At 49.4% G+C, this 24,162-nt stretch overlaps 9 protein-coding genes across 9 annotated transcripts; 3 read left to right on the top strand and 6 right to left on the bottom strand.

Moving 5' to 3' along the window:
* Positions 1-2,479: 2,479 nt before the first annotated feature.
* On the bottom strand, positions 2,480-3,097 carry HO133_008923 (uncharacterized protein; the record flags this gene model as incomplete). Its single annotated transcript, XM_037299786.1, has 1 exon — positions 2,480-3,097. One exon carries the CDS (start codon positions 3,095-3,097, stop codon positions 2,480-2,482), a length of 618 nt encoding a protein of 205 aa, XP_037155787.1.
* A 480-nt stretch (positions 3,098-3,577) lies between these two features.
* HO133_008922 (uncharacterized protein) lies at positions 3,578-4,081 on the bottom strand (the record flags this gene model as incomplete). Its single annotated transcript, XM_037299785.1, has 1 exon — positions 3,578-4,081. One exon carries the CDS (start codon positions 4,079-4,081, stop codon positions 3,578-3,580), a length of 504 nt encoding a protein of 167 aa, XP_037155786.1.
* A 358-nt stretch (positions 4,082-4,439) lies between these two features.
* HO133_008921 (uncharacterized protein) lies at positions 4,440-5,740 on the top strand (the record flags this gene model as incomplete). Its single annotated transcript, XM_037299784.1, has 3 exons — positions 4,440-4,447; positions 4,840-5,290; positions 5,336-5,740. 3 exons carry the CDS (start codon positions 4,440-4,442, stop codon positions 5,738-5,740), a joined length of 864 nt encoding a protein of 287 aa, XP_037155785.1.
* Positions 5,741-8,352: 2,612 nt separating this feature from the next.
* Positions 8,353-9,682, bottom strand: HO133_008920 (uncharacterized protein; the record flags this gene model as incomplete). Its single annotated transcript, XM_037299783.1, has 2 exons — positions 8,353-9,128; positions 9,190-9,682. 2 exons carry the CDS (start codon positions 9,680-9,682, stop codon positions 8,353-8,355), a joined length of 1,269 nt encoding a protein of 422 aa, XP_037155784.1.
* Positions 9,683-12,345: 2,663 nt separating this feature from the next.
* On the bottom strand, positions 12,346-14,502 carry HO133_008919 (uncharacterized protein; the record flags this gene model as incomplete). The annotated part of the gene is made up of 2 exons (XM_037299782.1): positions 12,346-12,864; positions 14,263-14,502. The coding sequence occupies 2 exons, from the start codon at positions 14,500-14,502 to the stop codon at positions 12,346-12,348; spliced, it is 759 nt and encodes a 252-aa protein (XP_037155783.1).
* A 1,125-nt stretch (positions 14,503-15,627) lies between these two features.
* On the top strand, positions 15,628-16,269 carry HO133_008918 (uncharacterized protein; the record flags this gene model as incomplete). Its single annotated transcript, XM_037299781.1, has 1 exon — positions 15,628-16,269. One exon carries the CDS (start codon positions 15,628-15,630, stop codon positions 16,267-16,269), a length of 642 nt encoding a protein of 213 aa, XP_037155782.1.
* A 1,132-nt stretch (positions 16,270-17,401) lies between these two features.
* Positions 17,402-18,899, bottom strand: HO133_008917 (uncharacterized protein; the record flags this gene model as incomplete). Its single annotated transcript, XM_037299780.1, has 5 exons — positions 17,402-17,547; positions 17,601-17,804; positions 17,864-18,244; positions 18,314-18,547; positions 18,602-18,899. 5 exons carry the CDS (start codon positions 18,897-18,899, stop codon positions 17,402-17,404), a joined length of 1,263 nt encoding a protein of 420 aa, XP_037155781.1.
* Positions 18,900-19,767: 868 nt separating this feature from the next.
* Positions 19,768-20,766, bottom strand: HO133_008916 (uncharacterized protein; the record flags this gene model as incomplete). Its single annotated transcript, XM_037299779.1, has 2 exons — positions 19,768-20,530; positions 20,585-20,766. The coding sequence occupies 2 exons, from the start codon at positions 20,764-20,766 to the stop codon at positions 19,768-19,770; spliced, it is 945 nt and encodes a 314-aa protein (XP_037155780.1).
* A 303-nt stretch (positions 20,767-21,069) lies between these two features.
* HO133_008915 (uncharacterized protein) lies at positions 21,070-22,893 on the top strand (the record flags this gene model as incomplete). The annotated part of the gene is made up of 4 exons (XM_037299778.1): positions 21,070-21,169; positions 21,225-21,860; positions 21,910-22,223; positions 22,279-22,893. 4 exons carry the CDS (start codon positions 21,070-21,072, stop codon positions 22,891-22,893), a joined length of 1,665 nt encoding a protein of 554 aa, XP_037155779.1.
* Between the last annotated feature and the right edge of the window lie 1,269 nt (positions 22,894-24,162).

Here is a 24,162-nt window from a genome sequence, read left to right as displayed (position 1 = left end):
TCCTTCATTCAAGGCTGCGCCATGTCCGTGTCCTTGTGGTAATGATTCCCTTACCGGTGGCAAGAGGCATGTGTTGTCCGCCTTCTCTCTAGGCATCCATAGGTGCAATCCGAGGCCGGCTCTTTGTGAAGCGCTCCGGGGGGGTTAAGGGCGTTGAATGCCTGTTATGATTTGGGTAAAGTGACAGGGAATATGTTTGATATTAGCCATGTTACAGCTGCCCGCCGGGCCCCTGCATCTCAACCATCTTTCCTAACCTCCGGAACCGGCTACTCAATCACCTCCAACTAATGACATGGTCATAAAGATGGAGACCAAGTGGTCCGGCTACGATCGGTATCCGTCGTGGCTAAAAGTAGCATCTGTAGATGGGTCTGGGTGCTGAGCAAGGCTGAAACCACCGCGGCTTCACATGACCAATCAAAGCTATTGCCGAAGGCTAGTAATCAAGAAGTCATTGGACATGAGAAAGTCCACCTTGAATTCTCAAACTTGTATCAGATCTGAAATCGTTTCGAGAGCACAACTTGCGAATTCCAAGTGTCGGAATTCCAAGACCCTTCACCGTTCCATCTTGAATCTCTCCCTGTGGGTTTCATTGGCCAAGTTCTCCAGTCTCATAGACAAAACAAAGACTATTTCATGATGCCCAATGATACGCCCGCCCAGGTGAAGTACAAATCTTCTTCCATTCTGCGGCAGAAGAAGTATCGTCTCGTAGTCATGGTTTTGAATGACATGATACAGCAGCAGACACTCATCTGCTTCATGTTACCATAACACTTCGCGTGCTATCAGGCGAATGACTCATGCTCCACTTCAAGAGCCTTCCCAACATATATAAAAGCAGACTGCGTCCCTTCCAAGGAAACAGTCAGACTTCTTAAAACTCGCATATTCCATTCACAGTCACACACTTTCCCCAGCACATACTATCTACAGCAATCTCCATCCACACCCCACATAATCGCAATACATCTCCAACTCAACTCAACTCGATTCCACTCCATCGACATGTTCACCAAAGCCCTCCTCCTTCTAGCCTTGAGCCTCACAACTCTGTCCCTTCCAACCACCAACGAAAGCCTCGAAAAACGCAGCACGAAAGCCTGGATTGGCTGCTTCGAGGAAACAGACGAGTACTGCCAAAACGGTGTCTTCAACGACGCCCATCCCCGACCCAAACTCGGTGGAATGAACTATGAGGACTGCCTTGAGTTTACACCAACGACACAGAGATTTGGTATGTGGAACCATCAACTCCCTTCATATCTGCTTGCGACACGAAGAGGTGTTTTGGAAAGTGTTTTTCATTGTAACTTCGGGAATTGGGACCTGATCGAATCATGATACTTGCATGCTTATCTCATAGTGACGACGCTGACGTGAAATCACAGGGGGGAGTTGGGGCAATGGCTGGTGGCTACGTCAGAGCTTCAATACTTACACGGAGCCAGGTTGTACAGGCCAGACTACCTGGTACGGTCGAAACGGGAGTGACGCCGGGTTTTGTGTGGCTTTCAGTGGGTCGTTCCAGAGCATTCAGTATATTGGATAGAGGCGACGTCTCCTCTGACACCGTGTGTTGCATACTGCATGCGATTTTGGATTTCAAGAGACGGCCGGTGCGAGATCTTTTGTTGTTGACCAGGTCACCAGAGTTGCCTGATTTTTGAGTACGCGTCACAGCGTTTTGTTAGCACAGAATTGAGCTGGGCTCGTTCTAGTAGTTATTCCATGCCATCTGTCCTTCTCCATTATTTTCTTTTCATGCATTTCATGTGACAGTATCCGAACGCTGGCATTGGGATCAAACTGGATACTATGTCGGCCGTGGATGAGGTATCCAGTCCTTCATCCTGAGCTGCAGAGAGTTATCAGTGAACAGATTGAGGATAATAGTCAACACGTTTCTCCACACACCCCACCGATCTATATTCACCGCTAGTCTCGCAATATCACTTCCATCGCCTTGCTTGCACCTTGACCAATACGCTCCCCATATTGTAGCCAATGTCGCATTTGTATACGCGATGGTCTTCTCCGTAATCTCACGAGATCTCGTCGGCGACGGTACCAAGCGCTTGAGATCCATTGATTGGCCAACTATTCCCGGGAGAAGCTGCGCAAATGTTTCTCAATGCTCTAGAAGTGTGCTTGCAACAAACCTAGTTTGACGACCAAGTGTTTCAACGCAAGAAGAGCGACGCCGCAGGCACAGCTGCCTCTGAAGGAGGAGACAAGGTGGAATACATTCTCGAAATTGTAATACTATTCACAGAGCGCCACTACAAGCAAGGATTTTGCGTGGGTACATAGTCGGATTGGTTTTCGCCATCATCGTACTCAATGCAAGCGAAAGGACATGAGAGGGTTGCCTAGGCAGATAAGGAATTACGGATGAAGACTGCTCGGTCAACGCAAAATCCTGTAGACCCTATTACTGTGACTGACCCAAATGCCATAGCGCTTCATGCGATCACGTTCCCTCGATCTTCTTGCCATAGATCTTCTCAGCCAACAGTCTCAACTTCATCGGCATGGTAGGATCTCCGTAGTGTTCGATGACATCCTGTTTCTCCACCGCGGCGTTCAGATCGCTCCAGTTCGATGTCCCCACTGCACTCTCCTCACACTCCTTCCTCTTTCCATCCGACCACCAGCTGGGCAGAATTCCGCCTCTCGTCTCTGCCATGTCCAAGAACTCCTGAAAGTCGGCCAGTGGGTCGTCCCCGTTGTAGAGTCCACGAGTATCGCCCGCAAAGTTGTAGTCGTCCTCAACACGCATACGATAGCAGTCAATCAGCTGGCGGAAAGCATCTTTCTTGGGGAATTGATGTAGGTAGTTGTCTGGACAGATACCCTTGAAGAAGTTGCCGAACACTTTGGGCATGGCGTCGAAATTGGTTGTAGCGTGGGGTTCTCTCTGCGCATTGCTCTGCTGCGAAGAGGCACAGAATGCCTTGTGGGCTTTCCAATCGGCTTTCTGGCAGTCACGGCTGCAGTACCACTGGTTTTGGCATTTGGCGCAGCGTTTGAGGGGTATGTCTGCTTGAAGATTGTGGCATCTGGCACAGGCTTTTTGAGAGGGATCCATGGTCGAGGAGTCGTCAATTGAGGAAGACAGGGAAATGATGAGATCGCTCAGCAGTGTGACCTAGAGAAAATGGATGCTTAGTGGAGTACTGTTACATATATATTGCGGATGTATTCTACCAGTTTGCTTCTTGAAAGCGGAAAGCGATGAAAGAACAAAAAATTATCTGGGACGTTGTGGGCTACAGATAAAGAGAAGAAACAAACAGTCAGCACTGTTGTTTTACAGGGGTTGACTCCTTGTGTGGAAACGCATAGAGGTCTGTGCAGAAAATAGGGTCTGTGCATATGGTAATCTACTCGTTGTAGCTCGGTTACATGTAGCTAGTGGCAGCTGAATTTCCGCTGCCGGATTCAGCATGCGTTCCCTTTCTTTGCACGGCTGATCCGAAACAGTGGAACGTGCAGACTTGGAGTGTTTCGATAGAAGATTTCTTCGTCGCCTATGCAGCACCAGATTCAGCATTGGCCGGTCACAAAATCATTCCCATTCTTCCTCCATTTCATCCATCTCATCGTTGGCCGCTTCATCAGCCACTGTGTTATCAGACCTTGGTACCCACTCCCAAGTGACATTGCCATAATCCAAAATATCACTTTGGAGCTCCAGCGCCCTCTCAATCAAGTCACGATTCACAACCTCATTCCCAAGAGAATTGATGAAACCATTTCCCTGCCACTTGCGATACCAATCGGTCATGCAGCCGTGCGCATACTTGGAGTCTGTGTGTATGGTGACCTCCATGTAAGGGTTGCCGTCCAGGAATCCTCGTTCTTTGATAGCATGCTTGAGGGCGATAATGATGGCATAAAGCTCCGCTCGTTGGTTTGTAGGTACTGGACGCATCGACTCTGGTAGACGTCGCGCGAAGGTTTCGTTCTGGCCCCATCTTCTCACGACAAAGCATGCGCAGGCACCATAGGCGCCCGGGTAGCCATTGCCTCTACAACCGCCGTCAACGTACATAACCATTTTGTAGACCATCTTGTTGTAGTGGAAAGGTTGCAGACGTCCAGTTGGCAGTGGGTGCAGAGACAATATGGTGGAGTCCTGGTCAGTGATGCTGGAGGAGAGTGTAACGAAGAAAATATTCTGGACTGAGCCGGCTCGCTGCGATGGTTGTAGCAGAAACGCTGCCAGGGCGAGGCTTGCACATTCAGGGTTTGGTTGAGATACGAATGCTCAGGTTGGATGAAGCCCTTACCTCCCAGCTCTCTGGGAGACAATTGTACCTATATACCTAGAGTAATAAGTCGGGTAAGTGGCAATACGAGGTGGGCTGGGATGACTGAGGGCCCAAGCTACTTCTACAGTAGTCGGGCCACTTAACAATCAGTCTCGAATGATTGGGTAAGAGTGAAGGAGCACGGTATGCATTTTGTCGAAACAAGGTTCCCAGCCTCCTCCCAGCCCCCTGTTGGGAACATATACCTAATCTGCATGGGATACAGATACTGGAGCCGGGGAATCCTGGTATAGAATAGTTGATGCAATCTACACATCACATACCTGCGGGGAAAGCTTTTCCGATTGATTGTACCAACCGAACGAACTAAATCTCTTAACTTGAAATTTACCGTATTGGTAATTTATGTTTCTGAAATTCCAACGGTCCAACCACCAATCCCTGCCCCCAACTGACCAACATCCAACAAATATTCAAAGGTACGAGGGGTAGGAAACGTCAATAATCCAACATGTATCATTCTCCCTCATATCTTCGAATAATGCATGCCTCACAGATATTCTTTGGATTGGGCATCGCAAACTGCTTCCTATACAACTCTCAGACTCCTCCGTTTCATCTACCTCTATACTCGCCCATCACCCATAAAGCGATACCTCTACGGGGACTGCCGTAGAATTCTGGTAACAGGAGCCAGTGATGGCATCGGTCTTGGCATCGCCTCAGAACTTGCCACCAATGGTTTCAACGTCATTCTGCACGGCAGAAACCCCGAAAAGCTCGAGAAGACCAAAACCCAGCTCGAGGGCGAACACAAAAACATTCAATTCAAAGCCGCCGTACTCGATGACGCCTCGGCTACAAGTCAGCAAATTGATGACTTCGTAGCCAACCTCGACGGTCTCAATCTCACCATCCTCGTCAACAACGTCGGCGGCGGCGCCAAAGTCCAGCCTCTGGAAAAGAACACAGCGGAAGAGCTCGGTTTCTTGATCAATGTCGACGAGGTTCCCCGCGCAATTGACAAGGGCCCTTCTACCCAAGCTCGCTAGATCGGACGGCCCAACCCTCATCATGAACATCGGCTCGCCGACTCCGGCGTCCCTTATGCGACGGTATACGGCGGGTCCAAAGCCTTCAATGAGGCGATGAGCAGCTCGCTCGCTGTGGAATTCAAAGCCGAAGGCAAAAACATCGAAGTCCCCGCCATCCCGGTCGGACGAGTTACCGATGTGGCTCACTCCAAGGAGCCTTCTTCTTTCTTCACGCCTACGGCGAGGACGATGGCCAGAAGCTGTGGGGATCGTGTAGGCAGTGGGCGGCAGGTCGTTGTGGGGTATGTCGGTCATGCCATGCAGAAATTTGCGATTGATTCGTTACCCTCGATCGTGTTCGAAATGTTAGTGGTTCCTACTATGAAGGATAGGAACGAGGAGGAAGAAAGGAAGAAACTCTAAAGCTTTGATCTCAATTTGAGGAAGGAACAGGGAACGTCTTCCAGATAGTCTGGGATTCACGGTTATTCTATTCAGTCCTTTTTCTTGGGGAGGTTTTTTGGCCCGGACCATGGCGTCAGTTCTTTCCAATTTGTCGCGAGATACTCTTCCCATGAACTACCCACACATCCTTTTCTCGTCCTATTCGTCACTCCAACTGCAAGCTCCCAGCTTTACATCAGAGTGGTGTGATAATCGGGCTGCCATGCCGCCGCGGGCGCGGCAAATGCCTTTGATATCTCATCTTCCTTGATAGCAACAATATCCGCCGCTAAGAAAAGAATAGTCGACCGGCGATGAAGGGAAGGCTCCCGCCTTCATCCAATTCCCGAGCCTTGTATATGTCCTTGAAACATACTACGCATCATCCACCCCAATCACCCACCCGCCACCTCCTCCCCACCCCTCGTCCTTCTCACCATCGAAATCTGAACCCGATCATGCTGCCCAGCCGTTATCGCACCACCCGTAACATCCCCCAAAGTAGCCTTGACTCTGCAATCCTCATTCAGTCTCCTCGCCGCCGCCTTGACGATTTGCCAGGAGCCGCGTTCCGGCAGCGAAAACGGAGCGAGTTGCAACGACAGGTCGCACGTGCCGACCGTTTCGGTGACCGGAAGCTGCCACGTGTCCATGCTGCCGCCAGAGTGAAAGTAGCCGGGGAGACGGCTGGAAGATAGGATTTCGACGGCGCTGTTGCAGTCGCGGTAGAAGGGTCGGAGCTGGAAGAGTTTGAAGCCGGTGCAGGTCGCTTGGGCGGTGGGAAGGTGGGTGGTGTTGGAGCTCAAATTGGAGGTCGCTGGAAGCCATGATGACGCGACGCGGCAAAGGAAGATGTTGAAAAATAGAAAGCTTGGGCAAGGAAGCATTTTTGTGAATTGATGGGACAATTAGCGATGTTGGTTTTTCTTGCCAGTTGATACAACGGAGTTTGAGCTCTCGAGCCTCAGATGCAGATGCAAAGAAGAGAAAAGTCAAGGCCGAAAACTTCACTTCCACCGCGCTTGCCTTCTCCTGAAGAGAGGACTGGACTTTGTGTTTGATACCCGTCTTCCACGCGCCATTTGCGTCTGAGAAATGATAGGTGCGTCGTTAAAGAAAAGCCTCATGCATTCTAGCGCACCATCTATGCTGGTCCCGGAACAAGGGACCTTTTCCTCATCGGTTTCCGGCCACTGGGTAAACGGCAGTTTCCAGTTGTAAGGCTCCAAGTTTCAACTTGAGAATAGCATTCCTATCTCGGTGAGGTCTTCGTTTCAGGGGCAAAAGTCTACCTGGGTTGCTCTCCGCTTGGCGGCTGGGGAAGGTTGGAAATGAAATTAGGCGCGCGTGCCTCTACAGCAGCCTTTGTGGAAATATGTGGTAAAACACTTAGTTGTATTGGCTACGGAGTTCTAAGAAAGGAGAGAGCGACTTGACACGGGCGCGCTAGGGCATGTCACGTGACCACCAAGCCTTGGCGCCAAGAGCCACCCTCTATGAACTAAAACATCATCAGTTGTAGTGCTTCAAGTTATGTTCCAGGGCCCAAGACCGATGTTGGACTCAACTCTTGAATCATAGGGTCGTCACCATCTGATAACCCTTGTTTAGAGACCCGTAGTAGACATCGTTTCTAGCTGACAGACACAAGGTTTGAGACCGGAGATAGACGCAACCCGCAGGCTAACTGCCGTTGCGGTTTTGCATTGCTCTGCATTCTGGCAGCCTCAAGACTCCGCATAATGAGAGACACACGGGTTTTTGTCCTTGATATCGGACCTAGATTACTATGTAAGTGAACCGCAAGAGGATCGTTGAGCATGGGTTATCTCCTCTACTCCCTCTCCCACTGCCTCCATCAACCTGAAAAGAGTGCATGCCACAGCCATAAAATCTGTCCTTTAACAAAAAGGAAAAAGAGAAAATAAGAAAAAAACAAAAACATACAGCAGCTAGTATTCGCTGGTCGTCACCGACCCAACTACTAATTAGCCGATCTGAGGCTTATCTTTGGCTGAGCGGACGGGAAGCCGAGTTCTCAACAGTCTGTGGCCGTATGTGAAAGAAATTGTCTTATTGTAAAATATAACCTACTAATCCGGACGTGTATCGACTACTTTACAGATGTTATATCTCCCCTTCATCGTACTGCATTCCGGCCTACCAACAGCTCTTTGAGTCATCATTCCCAGATAGTTAGTAACTGTGCTACCTAGATCTGAACAGAGACAGCGTCAATTTGTAGTAAGTGGCAGGCTGAGATGATCGTCCCACATGGCGGCTTTCACCACTGGGTTAGAAAGGACCCATCAAGCTTCCTCGATCCTCAATATCCTCAAGTCTGTTCTTATCCAAGCCCCCTCGATCTTCTCGAACGATGCCTGCCACCAAAATTACCATCGGGCGTTATGGTCCCGAACATCATCGCATCGACTGACAGGGCGTAAGATTTAGGAGTTCAGCCCTAGGGCAAAGGGATTCTACTAGGTACGCGAAAGGCACCAGCCAATTGAGAGAGCTCTTGTTCAAGTGGAACCAAGAGGGCATCAAAATCTATTCGTCTAGTATTCGTGACTTCCAAAATCCACCCACTATGGGACATACTTGGTCAACTCCGAACAGTTCCTCTGTTCCGCATTCTCAATTTTCTTCCACCAATGTGCCGTCGACTTCCCACCCCTTATCTTCCCTCTCTCCTGCTTCTGCAAGAATTCCTCTCGAGACTTGGTCCCGAAGTGATGCAACGCCCATCTATCTCTCGTAATCGGGCTTCGATCGCAGTTCCTAGTGATTAGATCGCCGTTCTCGCCTACTTGTATAGCTTCGTTTTTCAATTTGGCCATACAGTGACAGTTCCACATGTAGCCAAATAGGGCTGGACGCACGAAGGTTTTGACCTTGAGGTTGTCGTTGTGAATATTGTCCACGATACAACGATTAAACGCTTTACGGGGTCCGTCTGCAGGGCGGGTGAGTAAGCCGGCGGAGCTATGGACAAGCCAGTTAACCCCAATAGCACCGACGGTATCATTGCGGGCCCAATCATGCAGAAATTCCGAAAGGGTTTCGCCGCCGGTCATTTCTAGGAATTCGTCGGCATCAAGGAAACCCATCCATTTGTGTCTATCACCAAACATTTTTACACATCCGGTGTAGTATTTTTCCTGAATGCCTTTTCGCTCGCCTAGTCGGTTTGAGTGAATATGAGGTTGGAAGTAGACCCATGTGATAGAGGAGGATGGGATAGGATAGGATGCAGTAGAGAGAGGGGGCTCGGTACCGTCATCGAAGACGTAGAAGCGGCGGATACCGAGGTGAAAGTAGTGGTGGGAGAAGAATTCGGGGAGATCCAGGGATTGGTCCTTCACTGTGATGTGCGCTTAGAACTCTGCTGGAGTGGCTTCTGCAATAAGCTTATAGGTGCTCACCTGCCATACAGATTGCCATGTACTCTTCATCATCCGGAGGCGGAAGCGGAGGGAACGGCGCTGGTGAGGAAATGCTTATTGAGGGAGACGTGATGTTGTGCGGTAGGGCATAGACATCTGGGGCGGAAATGTTTGTTGAGGGAGTCATATCGTTGTGTGGTCGGGCATCAATATCTGGTTGTTCTTCGGATGTATTTGTAGGGGGGGTCGTGAATTTTTGTGGTTGGGCATCGACACTTGGTTGTTCGTCGGAAATGTTTGTAGGGGAAGTCCCGACTTTGTGTGGTTTCGCATCGACATTTGGTTGTGCGTGGCCAGCCAAGGTTGATGCAGCAGAGGCAGCAGACTGCTTTGCTTGCTTGGAAACAGAACTATACGTCTTACGCAAGCGTCCTTCGCTACCAGCATTGAACGATATCAAAGCTAAGAGAGCGCAGGCAATGACGAAGCTCAGGACACGTATTGACAGATGAGGTCTCGCTGGTAAAGCCATGATCAGTGGTAGCACGATAATGGACTGTAGGACTAAAAATATAGCATAGCTAAGAGATTATTGAAAAGGAAGAAGGGTTAACAGTCTAGGGCGAGCAATCGCTCATGTCAAAGTAGGTGGGCAAGGATGGTTTAGATACGGTACCTTATCTACATTGCTCTCTGAGATGTTCGGTGCGCTAGGTTCACGCGTAGTTGCTGCCGCTGGTTGCATATTTGTGCATAAACATGCATATTCGGGAACAGCCGAGGCCTAATCGATCAGAAAGCTCACGCGGTCTTGCTCGGAGGTTTGATCAAGTAGTTATCTATGAAAACGAGCCAAGATGCAGAGCGGGATGCATATGCCTGGGGTGACATGACATGGCATGCATGTGCAACTCCGCAATAACGACGCCCTAGCGGTCCTTGATCAAGCCATCAGCTGGGGGAGCGAGTAGTAATTGGCTCGATGCCCGTGTTACTCTTCTGCTCGGGACCTGTATGAGGCGTATAACTGCTGCCCGTACGAGCTGACACTTTATCGTCGGAACTCGATGGTTGCGATCGATGCTTCGAAATTATTATTTGAAATAGATATATCTATCGATGGCGACACAATAGCAGCTACATCAGCTGTCCTGTTCTAACTAGCATCAATTACGACAGTAGCCTGCGTATGGATATATGTTGTACAGGATGTTGCTGACAATGTGTCCGCGTCTGCGCTTCCACTCCGGACCGATGGCAGCTAATCGTGACCCCGCTATTCGCTTATGAGGGTAGCGAATAAGGTTTTAGTGGGGCCATGATTAACCAAAAGGAACCAAGAGCTTGGGGCGCATAGCGCAGAATGAAATCGCGGGTCCGGGGTTCGAATCAGACATTCGACCCCAGAAATAGCTTTTTCCTGAGCGGTTTCGGCTAGACCGCCCTATACAAAGAAGTCTTTCGGACGAAGCACCCTATGCATTTGGCTCACACGGTCAAATTTTCCGATAGAACGCCCTAGAACTACGAGTTTCTCGGGTACAATGCACGTGTCCGGGTAGGACCTGTGAGGTAATCTACCGTATTGCTTGGGTACAAGTTGCGCCGAAACGCACCGGGAAGCACACTTAACTTCCGGCAGTACCCTACAACCGAGAGTCTTTCGGTTGGAAACCCCATCATGTAAGACGAAAATGCTCTATCGTGCGAGCGAGATGCCTGAAGGCGAGGGCCGGCGCCGTCACAACCTGTCCAGGGCACAGAGTCCCAGTAGGTCGGGTGCGAGATGCCTCGGGGCAGTCCCAATCATAGCGTCTCATCAGCGCGGTGCCTTCGGGACATATACGGGCACTATGCGCCTAACACGCGGGGCTGCAGACCTAGAATGGGAGTCCTGCGGTGTACTCGGCATGGCGATACCGATCATTGGAGACTTCGCGGGGGGTGACCCCTGAAGCATTGGGCGTGGTGCCCTTCAAAAGAACTTTGGTTCGGGGTAACTATAACCCTGTAACGGTGATTTCAGTTTCTCTGGCGCTCGAGGAGGAGCCCCGTGAAGGGAGGAAATAACCGTTAGACTTGGGGCTCTGCTGGGGGCTCATATGAGACCAAATATGGGTGTCTGGCAAATGAAGCGCAGACACCCCGGGCATAATTGTCTGGGAGAGAATTGCTATGCTTTTGGGTTTGCTAACAGTTGTGTGTTATTCGGCGACGTCGTGATTTATGGTTGATGTTCTGATGAAGGCGCAGTGTAGCAGCTCGATAATGTCGCTGCTGGTAGAAACATGGGAATTGGAAACCTCGATATCTGACTAAAGTCTCGATCAATGGGGTGAGGCGTGCTCTAGATGAGGTATGTATCGCGTAGGGTATAAGACGAAGAGGTTCGAGTAATCGAGCATGGATACTGGATCTGGAATTCACCTGTCAGTAGTTCGTAACGTCGGGTTTACAGTGGCTTACCCCAACGCTTGGCCAAAACCCCTCGGACCTCGCATCAACGCGGCCGCTTTGGCAAGTGAGTCAGCTAGGTGTGTAGAGATTATGCTCTCACCCTACTGGAGGAAACCTTGGCCGAGAAGACGTGGATCTGTCTGAAAAGTCTGCCAACGTCTGTCAGGTAGTATTAACAAGGTTTGTGTATAGCTCTGTAATGTTTTGCGGGCTTTGGTTACCCTTTTCACCGCTGAGTGGAGGGATTTTTAACGAAGAAGAAACGTGCAGCGTGCCCGCAAGGTTTTGACTCTAACGACTAAATGTTTCTATTACTCCAGATATCTCTCCTTTGATGTAGTGAGCTTTCCTACTGCTAGGTCTCCTTAACAATTGATGATGACGCCTTTATGTGTGTGAGTCGCAGTGCTATCTAGCTCATAGGATTTAGATGTCCTTAATCATTGTTTTATATGTGTTCTAGTGCTCTATGTGCTCTACGTGCTCAATAGCGAAGACAATACGAGGATCAGAAATGACCTTATCTCAGGCTCTCGATAATCAGTGTAGCAACGGTTTTCACTGCAGTTTACGGAAAGCCTCCTATGAACCTCCACTTCAATATTAGTAAGACTGACTGCTTAATGGACACTTTATCTTGGGAACCACACCATGCCGCCGTACTTGCCAAGAGTGCTGGTTGGATGGTGAGCAATAATGAAGGCACGCCTAAGCTGGCTCCTTCGTGACCAAATCCAACTAGTCTTTAGGCGTAGATGGCATTGAGTAGTATATGCTGTCATCGTCATGAGGCAAGTCATCTTCACCAAGGACGTCATCCTCATCAGGAAAGGTATTAGAGTCCATGGATTGGCTTTTGAGCTCTTGATAGACCTCCCGAATTGCACGACCGAGTTCAGATACACCTGATGTGGTGTCTTTCAATTCTGCTTCATACAATGCAGCCTCTCCCAGTCCTAACGCTCTGAGGATATTATTCGATTGCTGCTGGGACGAAGCGTACCACTCTTGGTCACCGGAGTTATCAATCTCAAACCTGAGGTGCAAACCCTTAGAATACCAGTAAGTGCCCTTCGCTATGAAAATGTTCCGAAGCTCTTTGAGTGCAAGTGCATGTTCTAAGAATTGCTTTATGACCGATAAAGCAGAATATTGAAGCTTCAGCTCGATGGAATAGACCTTGGGGTTGATATCTAATCTCGACGCGAGAGAAACAACTGCCCAAGCCTCTATCTGAGACGACTCTTCCTGGGTTGACTATTCGAAGGCAGTTTGGCAAAGGAAGGGACGTCTAGGATCTTCGAGTATTTCTTGAATGTTACGCCGTTGTCCAGGAAGGCCCTAACAACCTCGATCGAGGCTTCTCTTGCGGCGAATGTTCACTCCGTCGCTCGCGAAAACTTTCATTATAATTGTGGATCCATCTTAGAACTTGCACCATCTCGTGCCATCAAGCGCTACCGTATTTGGATCCCCACCACCTTTTAGAAGCATAGCTACAAGCTCGAAATTTTTCAATTCTCTCCGCGTCATATCTTGGTCTATTGTTAGAAGCCATAACTCACTAATAACACAGCAGTGTAGGTAGCTCGCTTTGTTTCTATGGAAAGATCCTGTCCGGTCTCAAAATTTTGCTGCACGTGTAACAGAATACCGTATCGGGCGGCAAGACTAAGAAAAGTCGACGGGACTGGTGGGTATCGGACCGGAAGAGGGCGTTTTCCGAGGCTCGATTTCCGTCTGAGTGGACAACCTCTTCCGCGGAGAAGACAGTGTCTCCACTGCGATCTATACATAAGATGTTGATAGACCCAACCTCTGCACCGATTGAGAGATGAAGCTTCAATTTCCTAGCGCTTCAGCCATTTTGCACAATGTTATCGAGCTGATCCATCAGGGCAATCTGAGCAACAGCCGTCTTGTCTTCAGCGTGAAAAACACTCGTCTGATGTAGTGGACATATCATCGAGAAACTCGAGCCATGTCCGTGTGACACAACGTTGAGAAATTGCGAAGACAACGAGGATGCCAAGTTCTGCTCTGATGTACAGCTAATCAAACCTACGGAAAGACACCCTCCGCATTTCTTGAGATCTCATGAACTGTCTCCAGGATCCGGTCAGATGTCCTCTTGCTAGCGATTTTGTTTGAGGGAGACTAGACAATCGGTCCGTGGCATATGCTCGGAGATTTTGCTCTGTGAAAGTTTTGCAACTTCAGCTTTGAGACATGGCCGAGGGCGTCCTTAAAACCTCTGTAGGAGCGACTAGACAAGCAAACTTTGACGTTGAGACTCTGTATCCTGTCTTCAATCATCTCGATCAGCGGACGATAATCTCCAATGAATTCGTCCCGCCCGTCAATAAAGAAGCATGCGCGAGAGGAAGTTATTTCACGAATAATGCGCTAGGTCATCTGAAGACGTCACTCTGTCCAATCTGAAACCGTCTTAAGGCTGCTATCTGCTGGAGTGGATGGCCCTGATGGAGACTCGGACTTGCCAGAATCATCGAGCAATGGTATCAAACGGCGGAAAGTCTCCATGATTTGACAAATAAGGGATCTTAGCAATCCTACATTGCATCGGGCTCCTTTTCATGAAATCTTTGAACAAGATTGCAAATACAAAAATGTCGTTTGGCAAACCGAACATACCTTAAGCTGACGCGATTTTCGTGTATCTAGAATATTTTGATACTGATCCAGTTTCTTTTGGATGTCCTCAATGGCGCCTATCTTCCACAACCCTTTGAGACTTCTGGCCAGAGCCTGCCGTTCCCGGGGTGAGCCTTGTATCTGAAGTAAGTGAAGCTCCTCGATCACTTCTTTTGAAGTCTCCGAGCATTTGATCGCTAGATCCTTGAGTTCCTTCTCGTCATCGAAGATTTGCTGCATACTTCTGGGGCTAAGAGCAGTGGTTGACAGATTCAAATCAGTACGAAGGTTTGAAAGGTGTTTGGCCATCGACTCGATCTTTTTGTTCTCAACCAGAGACCCGTTCCCATGCCAAAGTCCACGACCTGGATTACGCTGCAAGCAAGAGAAAATGCAGTAAGTGGGTCCATCGCAGCCTGGAGGTACCACTAACAGCTCCCAATACAGCAGATACTGGTAGCTGCCCTGAGCAAAAGCTAGATAAGAAGATTTAGAGGTTGAGGATGAGATGTATGACTGTGGCTTTCACATTGGTCTAAGTATAATGCTGGGGTTTTAAGGAGGACAAGCAGTCCACCAGGGGCCAGGCTGCGCTTTTGCAACGCAGCTTGTACTATCAAAGAGAAAGGTAACACGCTACTCAGTAGCAGTGCTTCTCTTCCCTGCGCCGGCCTCTGGGAAGATTCTCACACATTGGCCAAATCACAGAGGATTACGCAAAGTCAGAGGAATGCAAGCAAATCTCGCCCAAGGGTGCATCGCCAGAAGATACTTTCATCATCATCACTGACTGTATGCATGGATCATTCATTGATAATATCTTTGATATCTGCCGTCTTACCTGTTCGGTGTCTTGTTCCACATCAGAATTCACATACCACTCCCCACAGCCTCTGTTCCTCATCTTGAACCTCCTTCATCGACAACCCTCAGCTACCCACTATAACAGGCTCGATCTTTCGACCGTGTGACATGCCTCATTACATCAAGCAATATTCGTTGCTAAACCCAAGTTTCATCATAGTACCCGTTACAGCCGCAATTAATGCGTCTAAATCATCCCACGGGTTGAATCTCTGCAGTGTTGTCGGCTGGGCGGGCCGCAGAACTCTCACTACAACATACTCAGCCCCATTCTCTATCCCACGCGCAAACAAAACTGCCTGCAACCCAATCGCATCCCACTGTTTCAAGATATAGCCGCATCCGCTTGACCCTGAATGCTGCAACGAGCCGCTATCCGCCTTCACACCACACGCTCTCACGCAAGCCACGTTTTTCATCATTGTTGCTAGGTAGGTAGCTCTTGAAAGCCGCCGTGCTGGTTGATTTCTGCTGTTCTTTTGGATGATAAGACGCCATGACATGGAACTTCTTCGGATATCGTGTCCAGCATCACAACTGGCTTTACTCTTCTCCCTAATCCATTTGAGTGCCCTCTGCACTGCGATCACACTCCCCCACGATGTCCATACCGTCGCATTCACCAAACTTGTTCGCCACGAAGAGCATCCCATACAGCCGTCAACGCAGCCATTCTCAACCCAGCCTATCGCCAAAGCCCTCTCCACTACCAACACAACGAGCCCGACCCCACCGCTGTATATCTTTCACCTCCTAGACCTTCGCTCCATCGTTGCGTCACCAGAAACAGAACACAAAGTATTCAGAGCCATGGAGCGCACCTGCGAAGTCTTCGCATATTGTCTCCTCGATCTCGACCTTCTCGACCAGCAAGACCTAGTCTTGCGCCTCGGCGATTTCACCCTCGATTTCCACGATATGGCGGAGCATTTGAGCATCCTAGCTGTGAAGGCGGTTGTCATGAAGCTGATGCAGATGATTATAAAGGGGCTATTCGGGTTTGTCCAGGGAGAGATGGTTGATGCGCACGCGGGAGTGAGGATGATCTTTGCGTTTGGCGTCTTAGGTGTTGATTATGAGAACCGGGCATTACGAAAACGGAGGGCAGGCGAGAAGGGAATGACCCCTTCTTCCAATGGTTAATGTCTAGACCCGGTATTCAGATAGGTAAGTTGGCTAGTGAGCCTCATACCTCGTTCGATACCGCAGTTGTCTTTTCCCGCGTGTGCTTTGCAGACCCACCATTAGTCTGGATGTGGACCCCTATGAGCTTTTGAGCATGCATAAATAGTATTAAATCCGTTACCAGATCAGCAAAGGCATCTCCCAGCATACTCAACACCTACCGACTCTGGTTTGTGCATCGTCATCAGTACTCTGCCAAAGAAAGGTGTAGACCTCAGTCATAGCAGGTCTGATTGTCAAAGCCACGCATCCTGCCTGCACAGCAACATGTTTGGGTGATTTCGCCCATTGGAAAGCCATCACCGGCTAGAGATCGCCGAGGTAGTTTGGGATTCTCCATTAGCGGTCTTGCATAGCGGGATTCGTCGAAAGAACGGTACCGAGTATTGGAACAGAATGTAGCGACGACTAAGACAATAGATAAGGAAAGTAAGTACATGCATGACCGAAAGCCAAAGGTTTTGATCATGGTAGAACCCCCGAATTTGACCAATATGATCAAGAGAACCTTTCGCAATGTGCATCAGGGGTATAAACACAGGCAGATCGTCGAAATGGACGATGAGACGGCATTGTGACCTACAGGCGTCGAAGATCGGGCTAGGGGAGGGTGCGGGACGTGCAATTACACGGGCAGATGAAAAAATCGCAATTGCTGAAAGCGTCAAGTACCAATGAATGAGTGTTCCAAGGTGCTTAGCAGCGTTTGCCGAAAAGTTCAGGACGAAGGAGTGATGAAGAAAATTCTGCTCCCAGCGGGCGGCGCAATGGTACTCGTTCCGTGGCAACCATTATGGTATCCGTGTCTCCAGGCTCCGAACAACATCGTATATTTGATAAAGCTGATACAGGCAAAGCTCGTAGCGCTCAGAGGGCTATCTCCAATACTGATTCTTGTTTGGTGTATCGGCTGTAAAATCTGGCTAAAGGGAGGAGCAGCAAACAGTGTCAAAGATACCAAAAGGGTAGTGGAAGGACTTGAAAACAGCCTAATACAAACATCGCTCTTAACGAGTACAAGCTCGCTTTCCTATGCAAACAAAATGCGCGAGGGCAGGTTGAAGATAGCCTCCCATTGCAAATCGTCCGACTAAAGAGCTGGGATAGCATACGTAGCATTTACAAGCATAGTATAATTCTCGGCTAAAGTGTTATTCACACCGAGCATTCGTTCTGGCGGCCGCTGAGGCACCGATGATACGGTGATATTACCTCCCGGTGGTAGAGCATTCAACCCTGTTGTGATCAGTCACGCAGTTCTTAGAATTTTGCGTTAGAACTCTACTTACCACTGAGATCATCATTATCCTGTCGCTTCCCCCAGCGAGATCGACGGCTGACCACAGGCTGAGGCCCGAAGTAAGCCTTGCCTCCGGTGCCTGCGTAATAGGGAGGGTTGACGCAGATGTTGAAGAGGGTATCCAGTGCTGTGCGTATTTGGCGCCAATTGAGTGTTATGGTGGTTGCTGCCGTGATAGCGACTTGACATGTACCTGGCATACATCAGTCAGGAAACCTCGCTCTTAAATATAAGTTCTTTTCGAACACTGACCCGATGAGAGGAATTTCACTACCCCTGCTCCTACCGAGATAGTATCGTCGTCCGCGCCCAGTTCCCCGTACTCAACGTTTGCGCAATCTACCGCTGCGGGCGCACCCAGCTTTGCGTCACATTCATAGGTCATTTCGTCAGCAGAATCTGGAACCTGCTGCCACCATGGCGTGGTACCGCCGGGTCTCATCTTCTGACTCACGACTACCATACGGTGGACACTTGCGCCAAGTATCGCTCTGACCTCGTTGCTGGCGCCCTTCATGACGCCACTTAGGTACTCTGCAATCAACACAGCAATTGAAGGATGTGTATTGCCTGGTTGTGGGTCTCCAAAGGTCCGTGCTTTCACCGAGACAGTCAGGAAGTGAGCAGATATTGCTGTACGATAGCGCGTTCAAAGTCAGTCTCGGACGCATTTTCGTAAGAAAATGTATTATATTGCCTTACGATATGGGAGACTCAAGTCAGTACTGGGATCTTGAAGATAATTGGCCAGATTCGATATCTTGTTCGTAGCAAAACCGCCAAGATACCCTCCCCTTTGGACACAGTCATTGACAACATAAGCAGCTAAGCCCCGAAGCTGGAAAGGAGAAGCCCTGATGGTAAAGGGTGTGTTCGTTGTTGCTGGATCATAGAAAGCCTTTGGACCCGCGACCTCGATGGAAATGACACAATTGCCTTGAGAGAATTTAGTCCAAGTCCCGTGCGACAAGTTGGATCAAGTATACATGCCAGGTGTTCCTGCACCAGCTTCGCCCTTAGGAACCGTCCAGCCAATTGACATTGGCAGATGATACTCCTGTGCATGAAAATTCACTGCCCATTCGACCTCGGCGCTTTGTCGAGCCCACGGCATATTCTTCACTGCCTCTTTGCAGTCTCGCTTGGCCAATTCCCGTCCGAATTCGGGGACACATCGTGCAAAGTCCGGAGTTGTAGGCTCAATCAATCGTGGATAAGCTTGTAGAGTGTAGGGGTTGTTTCTCGCCGCGGCGCCGAAGCCGAAGCCGCCCCCAAAAAAGCTGCTCATATTTGATTGAGGATGATGTGATATCCTTTGGAAATGAAATGAGTGACACTAATTGGCGCACCTTATGCTTGTCTCGTGCTTGAAAGGGTGTTGGAAGATGTCAGAGATTAAATTTCATGGCAGAATAGCTTCATGGCAAAATTTGCGGCTATGAAGCGGCTTAGACAGGAAATGGGTTGCGCCAAAAGTACACAAGCGATAACAGGCTGCGGAGAGTAGCTCTTGGTTCTGACAGTGGCACGCTTAATTTGCGATGTCGGTAGATTGTGTACGCAGTCCAATGAAGTTCTTCGGGACGCGATATTATTTATACGACATGTGTATCGTGCCTCACACTGGTGCGAGATCCTGGTGATGACTGAGACTCTTCTTCAACCATGATTAAGGGTACGCGACCTATTTGTAAGCTAGTCGGCATTCAAAGTATCATCTTTCTCAAAATCCCTTAGAGGTTGGCCATGCGACATGAATGGAAGGAAATGCTGTGCCAGAACAGTCCGTGTTTCAAAGGATCCAGTGTGATCAGGCAGCAGCGATGCAGCTTCCAGACTTCGTAAGCCACGACATGACCGCCTTAGTTGATGCTTCACTTCTTGTTCAGCGTGGATCGTTGGACCAGTTGACTCATAATCTGGGAATCTCATTCCAGAATGACCATGTTATCGACATTGCCCTCAACTTTCACATCCATGATATCCTCGTTGCCGGGATAACACCTGCAACGAGCTTGGTTCCTCCAGGTCTTGAAACCCCGCGTGCTTCTTTTGGAACAGTGGAGCCCAAAGGCAACCAAATGTAGAAGCCAGGGTTGGATGGACGGTGAAGTGGCGTCACTCAAGACTGCCGTCTATCGGAGAATTTTGACCACTCAGACAACCTTCTCGGCTTCCTCAAGCAACTCTTCCACCTTGAAACCTCCATCACCTTGGCTAAATTGCTCAAGTAGTTTCTTCCTTTCCACCTTATGCTCCGCCCCATAGAACTTTTGTAGACACATCAGTAGCCATTTGCCTTCGTCCACCGTGATACCTCTGCCATCCACCACATTTCCTTGAAGTAGTACCAACCCCTTGGAATCGGCAAGATCGAGATGATGTGTGACTGTTGTGTGTGGTTGGGCATACTCGCCTCTTGATTTGAATTCTGCCAGATGGGTGAACAGCACGGTGGATGTAGTGGGTGATGGGAAGGTCCATTGCAGGAAGTGTATCTCTGCCCCTTTGCCTCCTCTTGGAATTGGAAGTATAAATTGCGGATGTCGCCGAGCCGTCGCCTCGATGCTATTGTAGGTGGACCGGGGAATGACAGCGCAAAGCGATTGAGGATCAGAAGCGTGGCGAAGACGCCATATGTATTCTATCTCTTTCTGGGGAAGCTCAAGCGTCTTGGGAATGTCGATGTACGAGGAAAGAAGTTTAACGCCCGGCGGAATTGGGGATTTGTTGGAGGGAGTGGTCTGGGATGATGCTTTGGGTGTCGGATGATCAGGAACTTGAGGCGGAGGCGGCGGCGCAGGGAAGCCAGACGATGTTGCTGGACTGATGGGATTGGGTGCAAGTGCTTGTCTCCGTTGGCTCCGGATCTTATCTTGATAGACAGTCTTCAACTCATCCACGTCTTTAAGACCTTGCCTGGGCAACTTATTAGATGGAGAACCGGGGTGGAGAAGACAGATGCAAGCCTACTCCTTTGCTTTTTGATACAGCTTCTCTTTGTATTTCTCCTCGATAATCTTGTCAGGCTGGCGGTGCGTTACTAGGAAGCGTACATCGTGCACCTGGGCATGCCTTCGCTGTATCCCCCTCAGATAGGGCGATGTTGTATTTCCAAAGGCATGGCGGAGAGCAGGAAGTCGGAACGCGGACATGTCGCAGCTATTGTAGCAGAAGGAGAGAAGGACTGACCGACAATGCAAACAAAATCAATGCTTTTGATGCGACGAGTGTTGTCGAGGAAAGGGAGAAAAAAGCGGGAGATGTTGCTGGCCAAAATGCCGGTCTGATCGACGGAATTAAAGTGCCTCGGCAGCAACCCCAGAATTCCGTCCCCACCGTCGTTATGGTCTTCACCTCCTCCTCTTCCTCCTCCCCTCCCGCATGCTCAATGAAAGAGGTCATAGTCTTCCAATTGTTTTCCGATCCTATCCTCAGCAACCCAACCCTAAACCAAGATGCCTACAGAGTCGCTCTATCCGAAATTCGATATCCCAAAAACTGACCTGTGGGGCTTTCTTTTCGAGCGCAATGACAGACCATATCCTGACGACAAAAGTACTACTTTACTGTTCCCTACCAATTGCCAATCTCATTGCTGATTTGTCCGTAGTAATCTATAGAGACGCCGACACCGGCAGAGCCTACTCCTACGCCCAGGTCAAAAGCACAGCCATTGATTTTGGCAAGGGGCTCAAGTCCGTATGGGAGTGGCGGAAAGGGGATGTTCTGGCTATCTTCACCCCCAACTGTATCGATACACCAGCCATAACTTGGGGCGTGCACTGGGCGGGAGGCGTAGTGTCTCCGGCAAATCCTGGCTATACAGCAGAAGAGTTGGCATTCCAATTGAAAGATTCAGGCGCCACAGCATTGGCAACTCAGAAGCCGTTCCTCAAGGTCGCGACCGAAGCTGCAATGCAGGCTGGTATACCCGAAGACAGGATTATCCTCATGGGCGACGAGAAGGACGAGTCGATGAGATTCAAGCACTTCTCGTCTATACGGAATCTTGCGGGGACGAGCAGATACCGCAGGACAAAAGCCCATCCAAAGAATGATCTTGCATTCTTGGTATATTCTTCGGGTACAACAGGTCATCCAAAGGGGGTCATGTTGTGCCATGAGAACATAATCTCAAACATCCTCATGCTTAAAGCAGGAGAGGGCGGTAACTTGTCTTGGGATGGGGGAGCTGACGGCAATGGCGACAACATTATAGCATTTCTTCCTTTCTACCATATTTACGGTGAGTATCCTAGACAGGGATACAAGTTGTCGATTCTGACACCACCCAGGCTTGAATTGTTTAATATGTCAGAGTCTCTACAGCGGCCTCACGCTAATCGTGATGCCAAAATTCGAGATCGAGAATTTCTGTACCATTATTCAAAACCACAAGATAACGTTTGCGTACGTCGTTCCACCAGTAGTTCTGTTGCTCGCAAAGCATCCTATAATCGACAAGTACAACCTCAGCAGCCTCCGCATGCTCAACAGCGGGGCTGCACCATTGACCCAAGAGCTTGTCGAGGCAGTACACACGAGACTCAAAGTCCCTATCAAACAAGGATACGGTCTCAGCGAGACAAGCCCAACTACGCATACTCAGGTAGGCAAGCGCCCAGGAATCATCTTTTGTATCTCTAGGCTTACAAATGACGAAGCCGTGGGAGCTCTGGGATAAGACCATCGGCTCTGTAGGAACTCTTCTCCCCAATCAGACCGCCAAATACATGTCACCCGACGAAACAGAGCTTCCGATTGGCGAAACCGGCGAACTTTGGGTCAAGGGCCCTAATGTCTTCAAAGGCTACCTCAACAATCCCGAAGGTACCAAGAATGCATTGACCGAAGATGGGTACTTCAAGACTGGAGACGTGGGCCATCAGGATAAAGACGGCAATTTCTACATTACGGATCGCGTAAAGGAGCTGATCAAGTACAAAGGATTTCAGGTGCCGCCCGCAGAATTGGAGGGGCTACTAACTAGCCATCCCACTGTGAATGACGTCGCCGTCATCGGCATCTACAACAAAGATCAAGCTACGGAGGTGCCAAGAGCATACATCGTACCCAAGCCGGGAGTCGAAGGCACTCCGAAAACCGCGAATGATATTATGCAATGGCTTCAAGCCAAAGTCGCGAACCACAAGAGACTCCGAGGCGGCGTAAGATTCGTTGATGAAGTCCCGAAAAGCGCTAGTGGGAAGATTCTACGGAGACTGCTGAAAATCAAGGCCCAGGAAGAGGATGAGAAGGGGCAGAAGGCCAAGCTATGATCATTGATCACATGGTAAATTGTGAGTTGCGAATATATGTTGATTGGTCACAGTAGACTTGTATAACACAAATGCTACACGATCACGTCACTCTAAAGGTACGTTGGCGGTTTTAGGTAAGCAAGAGCGTTCCGCCACCGGCGCCAGACCACCGGATTATTAGCCCCTATAAGGCGTCCCTTCCGAACCTTTCCCCCCCATGATTGGTGCCGACGAGCAGCGCTGCCATTTTCTTGTGCCAAGTCTTGGGGGCCGACCGTCGTTCATTTGCTACCAAGCACGGCTTCTTCGACGAGACCTGTCCAAGGCCTTGCGGCTGGTAGCTGTCCAATTGTGATCCAAAGTGACCTCTTTTTTTAACACTACTTTAGGTCACGAAGTTCTTACACGCCCAGTCACTAAAAGTGTGATTCCCTAAGAGTGGTCACATCGAGCCGAATTGGCCTACCACTTCTCTCTTCACCTAATGTCATAGTTGGGAGCGATTTATTTGATGTCAACCGTGACTTGCCCCTATCAACATTTGCCAAAGTCCTAAGGTTGGCTACCTTTCAGTCTATGTCAGATGCGGCGTCCCGAAGCTTGCCAAGTCGAATGTCATTGGCTCACATTCTACCTGTTCCCCGATGTCCCTGTTTGTTAGACATTCCTTCGATGCCACCCGAGCCTACCTCCTATCAGCATTTCCCAAAATGTTGGGGCTTTCAACTCCGCGTTTCATGCAGACGCAGCATCTCGGCAACGGATCAAGTCGACCAGTAATAGTCCATTATGTATGTTGATTCTAAGATCACGGGTCGACAGCATCACTACTTCACCCCGTGACGGCGAAGGTGTTCTCCACTTTGGCATACGACGTAGAACTCCAGCCACCTTCGGCTGATGACTCCTGCAGTTCGAGTCTCATCTTGCTAGAGTGTATTTGTTACCATCCATTCGTACACTCTTCTGTTGCTGAGGTTCCATCTGGCCATCCAACACACACAATCGCCCATATTCTAGCGACGAACTAGTGCTGTCGCGGTCTCATCTTGTCACACAACAAGTCCTCAAACCCAACTTTCTTAAGACTCCTTCACTCTCAAAGTCCTCGTCTTGCCACCAAACACCAGCTTCAATCCGCGTCTTCTTAACGAGCTTCAACCCATCCACCTGTCAGGAAGCACCGGGTATCAACCATCACAGCCATACTTTTACTACTCCAGCAAGGTTTGTGTCTCGTCATCTTCCAACGTTTTATGTTTCAGATTCACCAGACTGCCGAATAAG

The sequence above is a fragment of the Letharia lupina genome (assembly GCF_014066315.1).
Source record: "Letharia lupina isolate WasteWater1 chromosome Unknown contig_5, whole genome shotgun sequence".
In the NCBI taxonomy this organism is placed as follows: Eukaryota; Fungi; Ascomycota; class Lecanoromycetes; order Lecanorales; family Parmeliaceae; genus Letharia; species Letharia lupina.
The sequence above is the reverse complement of the archived record's forward strand: the minus strand, read 5'-3'. Positions and strand labels throughout refer to the sequence as shown.